The sequence below is a fragment of the Ctenopharyngodon idella genome, chromosome 9 (genome assembly GCF_019924925.1).
Source record: "Ctenopharyngodon idella isolate HZGC_01 chromosome 9, HZGC01, whole genome shotgun sequence".
Classification (NCBI taxonomy): domain Eukaryota; kingdom Metazoa; phylum Chordata; class Actinopteri; order Cypriniformes; family Xenocyprididae; genus Ctenopharyngodon; species Ctenopharyngodon idella.
In genome coordinates, this window is record NC_067228.1 from 23,857,308 (window position 1) to 23,873,873 (window position 16,566).

The following is a 16,566-nucleotide window of genomic DNA, read 5'->3' on the forward strand; positions in this document are numbered from 1 at the left end:
CAATTTGAATTTAAGTATAGAAGATAGACGCAATTTAATAACTAGAAAAGCAAGACAAACTTTGTTGGCGTGACAGGTTTTTTAAGAAACTTTTTTTTTTTAATTGAAGGAGTTCAAAGTTTGAAGGAATACAGGCTTTTGGATGGACGAACGGCCAGACAGCCAGACAGACAGACAGAGATAGATAGTCAAAACTAAAAAATCGAAAGGGAACCAATTCTTCAAATTTGAATTCTGATTGTGTGGTCTGTGAAGTCCAAAGGACCACACAATGTTGCATTTGTCATTTTGTGGTCATTACTTCACTCCAAACTACTACCCAAATGGCACCCTCAGCCTTCACGGCCCTCCTCCCAGTCTACACTTGGGCTGACTTCTACATTCAGACGAAATTTACACAGCCGCTTATATGGTGAATCAGCATCAATTTCCACCTGGCAAAGGCACACAAACAGATGTCTATGAGGTTTGTTTTAAAAACCAATGCGTCTGAACATTTAAGGGGAAAGCTAGACCAGATCTTCCTGACAGCCATTCAAGATCTCCACGTCTGGCTTCTAACTCCCTGATGTTACTGAGTTTGGGCAGCAGGGTGGACGCAATGGAAGGGCTTACTGACTTATTAGGGTTTCCCCAAGTCTAATGTCTCATTCTCCGCTTCAGCTTTGTGGTTTGTATGGCCCCCAGAGAGGAAAAGACGGGGCTATGGCAGAGCAGTCATTCCAGCAAACAGGAACCTAAGCGCTAAAGCTGCTTATTGTTAAAGCCCTCAGCTGGGTCTCACGACACCATGTTGCTAATTCTGATACCTGCTTTTACATTTGAACTGGGATTCAGAACCAACATCAAAGGATCACATCACATCCTGTCCCTCTTACGCCCAAATCAACCTTGACTTTGTAAGTGCTGCTACCACGATATGCACAGCAGTACCGCAAGATCTGAGGTCAAAAACCTGCTGAGGAATATGGTAAACGGGAAAACACATGAGGGATGGACCGCATTTCGCTCAAACCACAACTGAAGAAACCCAGTGAAATCCAGCACCCGACTGGAGAATATTAAACAAATATTCTCTGCTAACATTTCAAGGAAAATATTTCACTACTGGCAATGGGTTTTAAGAAAGTGTGACTTGAAAAAATAAAAGAGTTACGGGAAAACTGTGTATTTTTGGGATATTTTCTCATTGTGTGAAAAGGAGATGCAGCTGTTGACGTGTGCTGGAGACGGATCTGGATGGTGTCCCAGCTTAGGAAAGGAAACAGCGGCTAGTCCTCAGAGCAAGAGAGAGACACTCTGACAGATTTGTAAGGTTACTTTCTCATGGACTGCATCATTCCTCTCAGGGGGAACGAGAGCAAGAGCGTGAGGACAGTCCTAGTAAATACTGCAAGCATTGTCTCCTGGCTGATGTCTATCCCTCATTAGGACTGTAGCAGTTAGGCGGCAGTTGGAGCATTATCATACCAACCCTACAAACAGTCACAAGACTACCATATATATTTTTGGATGCTATTTAGACGCCTCTCTATGGCTCATTGGTTGCCTTCTCACGGCTGATTCCATAAAGAGAGGCCTTTGAAAACATGAACAGCTTTCCTTTTTAATCCTGAAGCCCATTTGCTTGAATTTTTCACTGGGTAAAAATAGTTTATGGAGACATTAGACACTGGAGGCAACACATAATATAATTGCGTGTTACACAGACATTGTGGCATGCATCTTATCTCAACATCTGAGGAATGAGCAGCACAGAGCCCGCAAGACAGCAACAGTATTTGCCTTTAAGCCTTTTAACTTCCTATTTGCTATCTTCAGACTTTCATATAAATGTATTATACACTTCAGCATTTATTATGCATTTATGCATTTGCCAGGCGCTTTCATCCAAAGTGACTTGCAGTGCATTCAAGGTATATATTTTCTCAGTATGCGTGTTCCCTGGGAATCAATCCCATGACCTTGGTGTTGTTAGCAGCTGAGCTACAGGAATGATTCCAAGATGGCACAGAATCGTGGGTACAGGTACCTTCTAGAGGACACACACACACATATGTTTTGCTCCAAAACCTTGTGAGTGGCCCACGTAAGCAGTATTTTAAGGCATCATTTTAAGCCATTAAAGTCACACTCCTAACATGAAGAGGCAGCATAATTATACCGCCTACTAAGATACAAATTATCTGGCTAGATTCTAAGGCAAAATCATTTGTACATCTTTCCAATTATTTGATCTAAGCTAGTATTTTTATTTCATTCACAATCTGCATTATTTGGAATAATATAATGTGTCTTTTGTGGAGAAGGTAATCCTAGAATGAACTGCAACAAGCTCAGTGGAAAACAACAACAACAACAACATGAACTGGTGGCAGAAACAAGACACGTTGATTTAAAAAATACTTTAAATAATAGCAAAGATACACATAGTCTAATAAATTAACTATTTTACCCAAAATTTGGACACACTATGTATTTTTATGTTGATCAGAGTCATGTTGATCATTAGCTTAGCAACATGCTAACATCAAATACTTCTATGTCTGTTAGGATGCTGCCTTAGAAGGAAGGTTCTCGTGTAGGCAGCAGACACCGAGGCAGCTCACTGGGTTTTGGAACAGACCCATTTTTTGACACAAATACTGACAAATGCCAAGCCTTAATTTCATCTGGACGTCAGAAGTACTCACAAGTGAACTTGCGGTCACTGAGACAACTACACCACAGTCATGCCTGAGCAATGCAGTCACTGAGTCAGCACTGAAATTCATGGAGTGGTCGAGCAGCCATCAATCAATGTCTATACATACTCTATATCAACCCTACTGTAGTCCTGTAACACACTCACACAGAACAGTAATGAACCAGTAAACACTGCAACTCTTTGCATATATACAAAAGAAAAAGAAATAGGCCTAGTTATGACATCAGTGGTAGGATCCTCTGGCAGAGAAAAGCTAAAACATTTACTGGAAAGCAAGACTGTGTGAAAAAAAAAGAAAAAGATTTGCTTGAGTGGCAATAGCTGAGAAGTTCTGGTTTTGGAACAGTCCAACAAAAGAAACCCCAATCCAAATCTCTCTTTCATTACTCTCTGTTTACCGGGAACATCCTTGTGGGTTGATGGAGTGAGATATGTACTGTAGGCTACAGATATGTCCATAAAAGGGCTAAATCTGAAAGCAAACGAGAGGCAGCTGTAACAATAGGCAGTCATAATGTGTCTGTCATGAGGAGTATTATTTATATCTGTGGTGCAGACTACATTGCAGGCACAGAATAGGGTGTGGAAACTTCTGTGAATGTGTCTCCAAGAGAGAGAGAGAGTGTGTGTAAAGTCACAGGATATGGCAAATTCTCTTATGTTCCCTTCAGTCAATCGTCATCATTTCCAAGATTCAATCATTAGGTCTTTAGGTAGTAACAAACCGTTTCGTCTTGCGAAAACTGCTCACATGTTTCCTCTGATGCAAAAATGGCAGCTGATAACTTTGTTTTGCTTTGACGCAGTGAGTGTTTGTTTCCTTCAGTAGCTGAATAATTAGCGCTGAATAAATAGATAAATAAGCACAGACGAGCAAACGAATAAATGCAGTGTCGACCTTAATGAGCAGGCTCGTTAGATTGGGTGATTGCTGTTTGGAGTTAGTTTAATTCGATCTGCCTCTCTAATCCCACAGCCTGCGATGCTTCATTGTTCACTGCAGCTCTTACAAAAACAGACGTTAGCTCATTTGAATTTGAGAGGTATAACTATTGATCTCACACAAAGGGAATTACTAGGTGTTCTAAGTGAAAACAAATTACGCTGGTTTGTCCCAATCCTAATAAAGAAAAGAACAAATGTATTTGGTGGAAGTTTCTATGACTGATTAAGAATGTTAAAGTCTGTATGGCTGAATCAAGGCAGTATAGAGAGATACTGGGGCAATTATCTACTCTGATCAAACGAAAAGGTAAAAGTGATGTGAATGTAGGGTCCAAAACTAACTTTCTGCCACACTTGCCAATGGCTTTTGTATTGAGAAAATGTACCTGTCATACATATCTCTTACCGGCTATAAAACTACAAAGAATTCCACAAAAATATTAAGCAGCACGACTGTTTATAACATTTAAAATAAGAAATGTTTCTTGAGCACATAATCAACATATTATAATGTTTTCTGAAGGATCATGTGACACTGAAGACTGGAGTAATGATGCTGAAAATTCAGCTTTGCCATCAAAGGAATAAATTACATTTTAAAATATATTGAAACAGTTATTTTGAATTAACAATATCTCACAATATTACTGTTTTTACTGATTTTTGATTAAGCAAAATGAAGCCTTTGTGAGCATGTATATGGTATAAATAAGCTGTTCTGTTTTTTTAATAATTGACTGTTCAACTTAAATCAGTTCCTTACATAGCTACCAATCACTGTCGAGTTTAAATTACTCTAAAGGTCAATTCACACTGCACAAACAAACGCCAACAAACAACAACAAACAAAGAGGTCATTGGATTTACAACCTGAATTCCGGAAATGTTGGGACGTTTTTTAAATTTGAGTAAAATGAAAACTAAAAGACTTTCAAATCACATGAGCCAATATTTTATTCACAATAGAACATAGATAACATAACAAATGTTTAAACTGAGAAATTTTACAATTTTATGCACAAAATGAGCTCATTTCTACGGAGCCCCTAAAGGGACGTGGTGGTGGAAAAAAACTGGGATGGGAAGAAATTTTTTTTTTTTCAAATCTTTTGCGTTCCCTCGCAAAGATATTTGCATTCCCTCACAAAACTATTGCATTCCCACACAAAGATATTTGCGTTCCCTCGCAAAGATATTATCGTTCCCTTGCTGTGAGCTCGGACAAACACTTCCTCTTTAATGTCTCGCTGGCTGGCAGTAGTGTTTTAGTTAGTTCCATACGTTAATAATGCACACAAATAATGCGCGGCTCATAGAGTTTGAACTTGATGGACTCAAATATAAAGAAATGCAGTCAGTGCGTAACTCAAGGAGTTCAGTAAAGTTGTCAATATATCCACAGATTCGAACTTCCTGGATCAATAACTCGTGAGCTAAACGTTGTTTACATTTATGCATTTGGCAGACGCTCTTATCTAAAGCGACTTACATTGCATTATACTATAATACACAGGACAGGGCATGTTTACCATGGTGTAGCATCTCTTCTTTTCAAAACAGTTTAAAGACGTCTGGGCATCGAGGTTATGAGTTTCTGGAGTTTTGGTGTTGAAATTTGGTCCCATTCTTGCCTGATATAGGTTTCCAGCTGCTGAAGAGTTTGTGGTTGTCTTTGATGTATTGTTCTCTATAGGTGAAAGATCTGGACTGCAGGCAGGCCAATTCAGCACCCGGACTCTTCTACAACAAAGCCATGCTGTTGTAATAGCTGCAGTATGTGGTTTTGCATTGTGCTGCTGAAATAGATGTCATCTGGAGGGGAGCATATGTTGATCTAAAACCTTTATATACCTTTTAGCATTCATAGTGTCTTCCAAAACATGAAAGCTGCCCATACCGTATGCACTTATATACCCCTATACCATCAGAGATGCTATGCTGGCTTTTGAACTGAACACGCTGGGAGGTCTCCCTTCTCTTTAGCCCAGAGGACACTGCGTCCGTGATTTCCAACAAGAATATCAAATTTGGACTCGTCTGACCATAGAACACTTTTCCACTTTGAAACAGTCTATTCTAAATGAGCCTTGGCCCACAGGACACGATGGCGCTTCTGGACCATGTTCACATATGGCTTCCTTTTTGCATGATAGAGCTTTAGGTGGCATCTGCAGATGGCACGGCGGATTGTGTTTACCGACAGTAGTTTATGGGAGTATTCCTGATTGATTGTGTCATTGACACAATCATGCCGTTGAGTGATGCAGTGTCATCTGAGGGCCCGAAGACCACGGGCATCCAATAAAGGTCTTCGGCCTTGTCCACTATGCACAGAGAATTCTCCAGTTTCTCAGAATCTTTTGATGATGTTATGCACTGTAGATGATGAGATTTGCAAAGCCTTTGCAATTTGACGTTAAGGAACATTGTTTTTAAAGTATTCCACAATCTTTTTATGCACTCTTTCACAGCTCTGCCTATCTTTACTTCTGAGAGACTCTGCCTCTCTAAGACATCCCTTTTATAGCTAATCATGTTACAGACCTGATATCAATTAACTTAATTAGTTGCTAGATGTTCTCCCAGCTGAATCTTTTCAAAATTTCTTGCTTTTTCAGCCATTTGTTGCCCCCGTGCCAACTTTTTTGAGAACTGTAACAGGCATCAAATTTGAAATGAGCTCATTTTGTGGATAAAAGTGTAAAATTTCTCCATTTAAACATTTGTTATGTTATCTATGTTCTATTGTGAATAAAATATTGGCTCATGTGATTTGAAAGTCTTTTAGTTTTCATTTTATTCAAATTTAAAAAATGTCCCAACGTTTCCGGAATTCGGGTTGTAGAATTTTATGAAAAATAACTGTCATGTTCACACTGCCCCAACAGACACCAGCAAATGCTGATTGAATGTTCAGTTGGGTGAAATCAAACCACAACCAACGCCAACAGACACAGACAGGGGTGTAACACACTGATCCCGACAAAACCAAACCCAACGTGTTTGTTGGCGTTTGTCTATGCGGTGTGAGCTGACCTTAAAACCAACTTCGACCCCATGTGATGGTGAAAGTGTGTTTTATGGGTGATGTCTGGGTTTGATGTCTTACTCTGTGTTGGTCGTACTCTGGTCCTCTCCGTCGGGCCTCCAGTTCCTCGTAGGCTGGAGCTGCTCCCTCTATACGAGCCTGAAGATACTCCCTCCTCAGCTGCTGGATACGGTCCATACTGCTGAAAAAAAAAACCCACAATCCTCTTACCAAAAATATTACATTAATAAAGAAATGTGATGGTGTGGCATAGTGTCTAAAGATCTGGGCTGGTAACCAAAAGGTTTTATGTTCAAAACCAACTGTCCCTAGTCGCTGTATATAAACAATTCTAAATCCCTACTAAATTAAATATCATAATTAACTAATTTTAACAATAACATTATTTACATAACATAGAAGTGATTTATCCTCATCCGGTCTACAACTAGTACTACACAGAAAAATTTCACGGATGGCGGTTGGTCTACTTAATTGGTTAAAATAGCTCAACTTTCAAAAAACGTCTCAAGATCCCTGCATTCAGTTCCACTTAGCGAAGCTCCAACTATCACTTGTGACATTTGAACCTGTAATCTTTTGCTTACCAACCCATATCATCAAAGACTAGGCCCCACCACCCCCTTACATCCGCACACAGACTCCTACGCTTGAATACTATTTCTCAACATACACATTTATAGACCTACAGTTATAAGCACAAGATAACACACAACCACCCGACCCCGGCCCACTCACACCCATCTAGAACAAAGAGCCACTATCGATTTGACCTATACATCATGTGATGGATAAAAAATCCATAAGCCCAGTTTATCAGGCTGCTGATATGTCCGGATTGTAGCCACTTAAGAATAATTTGGTAGCCCAGGCTACGGCTCTATCATCAGCACTTATCAGAAACTACACGGTGATGACAACTGAGCTAAAGCAGACAGAAAGACTCAATTCTGTCACAGATAATCAACAGCCCTTTGTTACAGGCCACTTCATATCTAACAAGAATCACATAATCACACACATGCAGAGAAGATTCAGCATGACGTCGTCATTTAGAAAAAAGAGCCCCTAGTGCATTAAAAAACAAAACAAAAAAAACATTATATAATTTAAACCTAAAATTCTGACTTTTACTTATCCTCACATCATTCCAAGCCTGTATGACTTACTTTCTTGTGTGGAACATAAAAGGAGACATTTAGCATAATGTTCAAGCTTCTCTTTTCCATACAATCAAAGTGAACGAAGATCAAATTGAACATTAATGGTCACTCCAAAAACAAACAAAACAAACAAAAATCCGCCTGATAGCTTTGTGTGAAGATCACACTGAAACTTAAGTCATTATTCACTGAATATCTTCCCTGTGACAGCAGTGCACTAAAGTTATTTCTATAATTCTTTATTTCTATAATTATTTCAATTATTGCTGGTGCCTTAACATTTTGAGTTCACTGAAACTAAAAATTTGAGTTAATACAAAGAAACAGGTTTGTTTAATCAACAGAATCTGTACAACATTAGTTAATCTTACTCTCCTTTTGTGTTCTACAAAAGAAAGTAAGTCATATGGGATTTGAAAGACATAAGGAGAGAAAATGATGGCAGAATGTTGATTTTTGGCTGAACTATCCCTTTAATACCGTTCTACTTCTCCAAAGCTCAATAAACATTTCTGCCTTTCCAGACACAGCAAAATGATGCCCTTATCAAACGTTCAAGAGGGGAATGTGTGATATTTCTCTTGCTCAAATATTGTGTTGTAGCACAGAACTGTGGAAGTGTGACTTTGGAGATAAAGTCCTGTCAGTCATCTCATAGCTTCTAACACACAAACACCAACATCAATCTCTCAATGCTCAGCTAACACAAACACAACCTTTCCACAACTGTTGCTTCCCATTGTCAACACACCAAGCAGAACAGCCATGTCCACCATCTCAGTGAGGGGTAAATGCAGCGATCAGACGCTGTGGGTGAGGATCCTATCGTAAAATTCACACCTCAGACAGACATTATTCAGGAAATCAACCCCTGGGGCACGATGCCAGCTGCCTATGTACTATGAATGTGCAGCTGAAAATAAAAGGCAGTAGATAATAATGAGAGGGAAAAACACAATAAGTTAAAAGACTGTATGCACAATAAAGACATTGTTTTCATAACCTAAATGGGATGAAGCCAACCATTACAATAACACTGTAAAACAGAGGAAGCACATTGCAGAACTAGCATGGAAAGCAAACACTGTGCTTTAAAGGGTTAGTTCACCCAAAAATGAAAATTCTGTCATTTATTACTCACCCCTGTCACTCACGCATCACGCTGCATGTGTTGTGTTCACACTCGCGCGTCAACTCAGCGCTCATGCGCGAGTGTTCACAAGCTTCATGACGCATGCGTCATGAAGCTCGTGAACACTCGCGCATGTGCGTTGAGTTGACGCGCGAGTCTGAACACAACATGCATGCGTCATGAAGCTCGTGAACACTCGCGCATGAGCGTTGAGTTGACGTGCGAGTGTGAACACAACACATGCAGACTCGCACGTCAACTCAACGAACATGTGCGAGTGTTCACGAGCTTCATGACGCATGCGTGTTGTGTTCAGACTCGCGCGTCAACTCAACGCACATGCGCGAGTGTTCACGAGCTTCATGACGCATGCGTGTTGTGTTCAGACTCGCACGTCAACTCAACGCACATGCGCGAGTGTTCACGAGCTTCATGACGCATGCGTGTTGTGTTCAGACTCGCGCGTCAACTCAACGCACATGCGCGAGTGTTCACGAGAGCATCACGACGCATGCGTGTTGTGTTCAGACTCGCACGTCAACTCAACGAACATGTGCGAGTGTTCACAAGCTTCATGACGCATGCGTGTTGTGTTCAGACTCGCACGTCAACTCAACGCACATGCGCGAGTGTTCACGAGAGCATCACGACGCATGCGTGTTGTGTTCAGACTCACACGTCAACTCAACGAACATGTGCGAGTGTTCACGAGCTTCATGACGCATGCGTGTTGTTCAGACTCACGCGTCAACTCAACGCACATGCGTGAGTGTTCACGAGCATCACGACGCATGCGTGTTGTGTTCAGACTCGCACGTCAACTCAACGCACATGCGCGAGTGTTCACGAGAGCATCACGACGCATGCGTGTTGTGTTCAGACTCACACGTCAACTCAACGAACATGTGCGAGTGTTCACGAGCTTCATGACGCATGCGTGTTGTGTTCAGACTCGCACGTCAACTCAACGCACATGCGCGAGTGTTCACGAGAGCATCACGACGCATGCGTGTTGTGTTCAGACTCACACGTCAACTCAACGAACTTGTGCGAGTGTTCACGAGCTTCATGACGCATGCGTGTTGTGTTCAGACTCGCACGTCAACTCAACGCTCATGCGCGAGTGTTCACGAGAGCATCACGACGCATGCGTGTTGTGTTCAGACTCGCACGTCAACTCAACGAACATGTGCGAATGTTCACAAGCTTCATGACGCATGCGTGTTGTGTTCAGACTCGCACGTCAACTCAACGCACATGCGCGAGTGTTCACGAGAGCATCACGACGCATGCGTGTTGTGTTCAGACTCACACGTCAACTCAACGAACTTGTGCGAGTGTTCACGAGCTTCATGACGCATGCGTGTTGTTCAGACTCACGCGTCAACTCAACGCACATGCGTGAGTGTTCACGAGCATCACGACGCATGCGTGTTGTGTTCAGACTCGCACGTCAACTCAACGCACATGCGCGAGTGTTCACGAGAGCATCACGCTGCATGTGTTGTGTTCAGACTCGCACGTCAACTCAACGCTCATGCGCGAGTGTTCGCGAGAGCATCACAATGCATGTGTGTTGTGTTCAGATTCGCACGTCAACTCAACGCTCATGCGCGAGTGTTGATGAGCTTCATGACGCATGCATGTTGTGTTCAGACTCGCGCGTCATCTCGAACATGCGCGAGTGTTCACGAGAGCATCACAAAGCATACGTTTTGTGTTCACGTGAGAGCTGACATTGTTGCGTGAACACATTTTGGATAATATTATTTTGTAAATAAAGTGGTAAATTATGTTTTTTTTTTTTGCACAAACACTCACGTCGCTTCATAGAATTGAGTTTAAGCCACTGGAATCACATGGAGTACTTTAATGATGTCTTTCCTACCTTTCTGGACCTTGGAGTAGTAGTTGTGTTGGATCTCTATGGAGGCACAGAAACCTCTCAGACTTCATCAAAAAAATCTTAATTTGTGTTCCAAAGATGAACAAAGATCTTACAGATGTGGAATGACACGAGGGTGAGTAATTAATGACAGAATTTTCATTTTTGGGTGAACTAACCCTTTAACTATAGGCATGCCACAATAAAATAGTGATAAATTACATCTGCCAGGATGACTCGAGTTGTTTTGTCATAACCAGCTGAAACCAACACGCAGCAAGACATTTTGTTGACCGTCTAGTTTTTACTTCTGTTGTCTGTGAGTAGCCTCACCCACCTCCATATTTCATTGGTCCCATTGTTATTGTTAACTAAAACTAATATAATTTTTGGTAATTGTAATCAAGTTGAAATTAAACAAAATGTAAATACTGGATAGGGCTGCCCCCAACAGTCGACTTGACGTTAGTCGACGAGAAGGCGCTCAGTTTAATCAGTCGGTTAGATTTGGCGAAGTCACGCAGTGACAGATTGTTAACATGTCGGGCAGAAAATACAAAGTGTGGGAACATTTCGAGAGGGTGAAGAATGAACACAAAAAGGTGACAAGCGACCACACATGACTCATCATTTAAAACATGCAAGTAATAGCCTAACATTAGTCACTATACATGGCTGCTCGCTCTATTGTTAACATTAAGCTATTAGGTGCATATCCAAGTGTTTGTGTGGAAGCTAAATTAGTACCGCACTTACTTCATGACATATTTAACTTAACTTCCACATCCACGCCATCGGAACACATCTTCTCAAAGCCTGGCTTCATTGTTAGCAAAACATGGTTCAAAATGGCAAAAACTATATTAAAAATAAAGCTAAATAGAAATATATAAAAAAAAAAAAAAAAAAAATTAACATTAAAAAAAAAACATTCAAAGAGAACTAATTCAAAATATTAATAAAAGCTATAATAGTATATTAAAATAACATTGATTGGTCCAAAATCCCACACAATACAGATGGTTTTTTTAAACATCAAATGTGTTTTCACCTTCAGAGAGGGAAAAAAATTACAAAAATCTAGTCTAAGTCGAGGTGTAAATATGAGTGCTCAACATGTAGTGAAATCTCCCTGAAGAAAACAGACTTGTTTTCACAATAAAATTACAACTCTACAACTAGAGAACAAGTACTTTCATCAAAAACAAGTGAAGGCTGACCACTCTACAAAATTCCCTCATTCTCCCTTTAGACGCAGAACACCAAAATTCAATTTACATTTTTTTTTTTTCCCAAGTCCCGACCAATCAGATTATCTGAGAGAGAGCGAGCGACAGAGTGTGTGTAAGAGAGAAAAACTTGGAGAACAGAGGATGAATGAGACAGTGGAGGGATTAGATTAAGACAAAACAAATTAACATGTCTTTTTTAAAAGCTCGTTAGGCAGACAGCGCGAGTGCCAGGCATTCCAGAGGGATGATGCTGTGGGAACGGGCCAGAGCGCTGCGACCCAGCGGCCACACGCACGCCCAAGCTTCTGTACACGGGATGCTGAACCCGTACAGTGAGGTCTCAAAACAAACCAACAGTCTATGCAGAAACACACACACACAAACAACAAATGTCCCACTATAGATTAATAACACGCACTCATACAAAAAACTAGCCAACCTCTCTCCATCACACGCTGTCATAAACAGCCTTTTTCATCTGTTGTTCTTTCAGGAACAATAAAGATTCCTGTGACTCAAGCAGGCCTAATGTTGCTGCTGCAGTCCCGGAGGTGTTACTGTGAAGCACGCATTCAGACGCACACGAAAACACACACAAACACACATTTCTGCTCTTTTTTCCTCTGCTTTTCTTAGTCACGCAGCATACCAGGACATCAAAGCTAACTCCTGTTGTTTTAGGTCCCTGTCCAACTCATTTAAAGCACATAATATAGTATACATATACACATAATCTAACAAATACATACAGTATCTAACAATTTGTATTTTCAGCTACAAAAAAAAAAAAAAAAAAAACAACACTTTGGTAAAAATGTATTGTTGTCAATCTACATTAACAGTATGTCTAAATTAACTATTCAGCTCCTTTTCAAGGGGGAAAAAAATAACAACATGCATAATTTTTGTCAATTTGCATCAATGTTTGTTAATTTAGAACAGTATATGTGCATATCTAAACTAATACAGTATTGCGAATTATAAGATTTACTCATCTCAGAATAAAAAAAATAAAAAAATAAACCTCTCAAATACTGCACCGAAATGCACACAAAATGCATCAATTGTAATAAAAACTGCCCCCACACCGGCGCAATGTGACACCAGGCGCGACACAAGTGTTTTTTGCTAGTTTCAGCCCAACGCAGTTATCACTTTCATGTCCAGCGCCAAGTTGTTTAAATAGCAAATGCACTTGCGCCCATTTGTTCGCCCATAGGCGTGCTGGTCTGAAAACGAGGTGTGTTCAGGTGCATTGTTGGCGTGTTGCTATTTTGAGGCGACTGAAAACGACTGCGCCATTGACTAATAAAACCTGGTCTAAAGTCAATGGCGCAGTATTGTTTTTTGTTATTTAAAAGGCGCGTTAGTAATATGCGCCTATAGGCAGCGCACAACACATGACACTCTGCTTGTTACACACACAGGGATGCGCAGCAGCACACAAACATGCCAAATATTAAAAATAAAAGTATTACAATGCTTTAACCTTGCGCATGAGCAGATCAACATTTCGTCTGTAATATCCAAAGTGACGTACTTGACATTTTATGTGTTTTTTCCAGGGAATCGAAACCCATGACCTTGGGGTTGCTGTCGTCATGCTCTACCAGTTACACACCCCAAAGACAACATGAAATTAAGAAATATTATTGATCTTATTGTGCCATGAATTAATTGTGGGATTTTCTTCTTTGTTTTTTTCTTGTTGTAACCAAGGTCATGTAGGAGGGGAAAAAACACATTATTGTGAAAAACATCACATTATAGAAACTCAATGAGTTAGGAACGCCTGTTTCATTTTCACCTCAGTATCAACCATAAAAAATAGCCACACACACACACACCAGCAAACCACAGAAATGGCCTTCTACACGGTAGAAAAGCTCTTAGGCATCAGGGCAAGAGTTGCACTGCGGCACAGATCAGGGTGGACAGCAGTAGGTCAGACAGACAGCAGCTCATCTAGGGGGGCAGACGCAGAGTTATGCCCCTGTTACAACCCCTCCATTTTTCACTTCTCAATCTCAGTGATTGGAGAGCTGAGAGAATTGAGCGCGAAAGTGTAGCAGCATCCATCTTCTCTCCACCACACTCCCTCACGGCTACTTTACACAATTTATGAGGCACATAGCACAAAAAAGAGAGAAAGAAAGAGAACAGGAGATGAAATCACACATGCAAGTCTTGATCCAAATCTTGTATTGATTGGAACAGTGAATAGGTCCATAAAATACTAATACATAAAATATTATGACCTTTTACAGCTAAATTGAAATTGACTACAATGGTGAGCGATAGTATTATGCATAAAAACCTGCTGCGGCGGTTGTACTTCACATTAATGGTGTCTGAAATGGGCCGATGTTGTTGATTTCTTCAGTGTGTGACTCTTTGTGGGATGACGTGCAAAAATGCAGGTCTAGACTAGTGCACTAATTCATGTCACAAGATCAGTAGGGTCATGACAACAAATGCAACTAGATAAGCAAAAAGCATCACCTGCCTTCCAAGTATTTCTTACAGAGGGGGGAAATATAAAGCCAGAAAATCCATTATTAGATATTAGAAACTTAAATCTGTGTTTAATCATGTTTTTTTTTTGATATGGAGACAGAGAGACCACAGGAGAATTACAGCATCGCTATGAAATATTCTGGAGACCAGTGGTTTTACCACATATATTCATTATAATATTGCATAAAAAAAAATTTTTTTGGCAGCTGACATGAAATTAAAAAGTGCTGTGGTGTGATGTGATATAACTAAAAAAATATTAAACCTTTTTCTTATTCTTATTCTATTTCTAATTCTTATTCTAATTATTAAATATGCAGTTACCACATATTTAACCTCATGATCTCATATTAATTGAGATACATTGAATATTTATACTATTAAATGTCACACTTGAGAATCATTATGAAGACAAAGTGTGATTAAATATGGTGAAAACTTACCAGCTATAGGATCTAAAATAGACATATTTGTACATTTTAACCTAAAATTAATTTATATTAATGCTCACAAAGGAATGATCTATATACTACACTCATTTTTCTCTTCATTTTTTTTTATTTTATTTTACCTTACACAGGCATTTTGCCTCTCACAGAACACTCCCTGACCTGTTAGAAGTAAAATAATTATAAATATCATAATTATGGATTTTTGTACCCTACGTTGGTAGAGCACAGCAATTTTATCGCTCTTATTTATTTTAAATATAAAGTTGATTTATCCATTTATTGCATTAACCACATGAATGATGTGATGTGGATCAAGACTGGAATCAGCTTCAAGCTAAAACATTTAAAATACAAGGATCCGAGAACACACGACAGAATAAATCAGCTTTTCTCTAAAGGTATTTGGCAGTTGCACAAGCCACATACACGCACACACCATAAACCAAACGCGTGCATTTATTTTCAGCCTGTGGTTCCCAAGCAAGCCATTTCCCCTGCAGTGCCTGGGCTCCGTAGTTATGCTTTCAACACTCCATCATGCAGCCATCATATCCAGAACGCCTTAATTACTGCTGCCATTTTGACTGAGCACCCTCCTCACCCTCCAAATGAATAACACCATCAATGTTTAATAAGGGTCCTGCTCTAATCAAAGACACAGGCACACACCTCTCACTCAAATACACATGAGTGCACATACGCTCACCCCTGAATATACACATAGCCTGCAGTTCCAAACATAATCATAAACTCAGCTGGTCACGCACAGAGGGAACCCGACATTAATATGGCCACAGGCTATGAAACAGGGGTGATGGAGGAAGGGAAAGAAAGGGAGCGAAAGAATATTTTCAGAATGGCATATTACAACACTAGCCATTTACTATTTTTGCAGTGTGTATACTTTGGATGGTATAGAAAAGTTCTATACGCAGTGCGCTCAACCTTACAATTCATTTTAAGTGTGACAACCATATCACCATTTTCATCAAAAAAAAAAAAAAAAAAAAAAAAAAGTCCCTGTTTGGATTTATAGGGAAATATGAACAAACATATTTAATGTTATGTTTGGGAACAGTCATTTTAACCCTAATTGATGGAGTGTGTAGCTTTTCATTTCTTAAAAATAGTAGAAAAAAAAGAAAATGTTATGCTCACCATAATTGCATTTATTTAATCAAAAATGCAGTAAAAATTTAATATTTGAGAAATATTGAAAAATGACAATTTAAAATAACTGTTTGCTATTTGAATACATTTTAAAATTGTAATTTATTCCTGTGATGTAAAGCTGAATTTTCAGCATCATTGCTCCAGTCTTCAGTGTCACATGATCCTTCAGAAATCATTCTAATAGGCTGATTTGCTGCTCAAGAAATTATCATCAATGTTGAACAGTTGTGCTGCTTAATATTGTTGTGGAAACTGTGATACGTTTTCTTTTATTGATGATGATGCTGATCAAAAGAACAGCATTTATTGAC

General features: G+C 39.8%; 1 protein-coding gene across 10 annotated transcripts in view; it reads right to left on the reverse strand.

Moving 5' to 3' along the window:
- Positions 1-16,566, reverse strand: part of pard3bb (par-3 family cell polarity regulator beta b) — a 400,101-nt gene that overhangs the window by 85,584 nt on the left and 297,951 nt on the right. For 6 of the 10 annotated variants that reach the window (XM_051906925.1, XM_051906926.1, XM_051906922.1 and 3 more), the window contains one exon: positions 6,762-6,882. The exons of 3 other annotated variants lie outside the window; for them this stretch is intronic. In XM_051906925.1, coding sequence (XP_051762885.1) covers positions 6,762-6,882 — 121 coding nt within the window. The remainder of the gene's footprint in view (positions 1-6,761; positions 6,883-16,566) is intronic. One more of the 10 variants, XM_051906924.1, reaches the window with a different exon arrangement.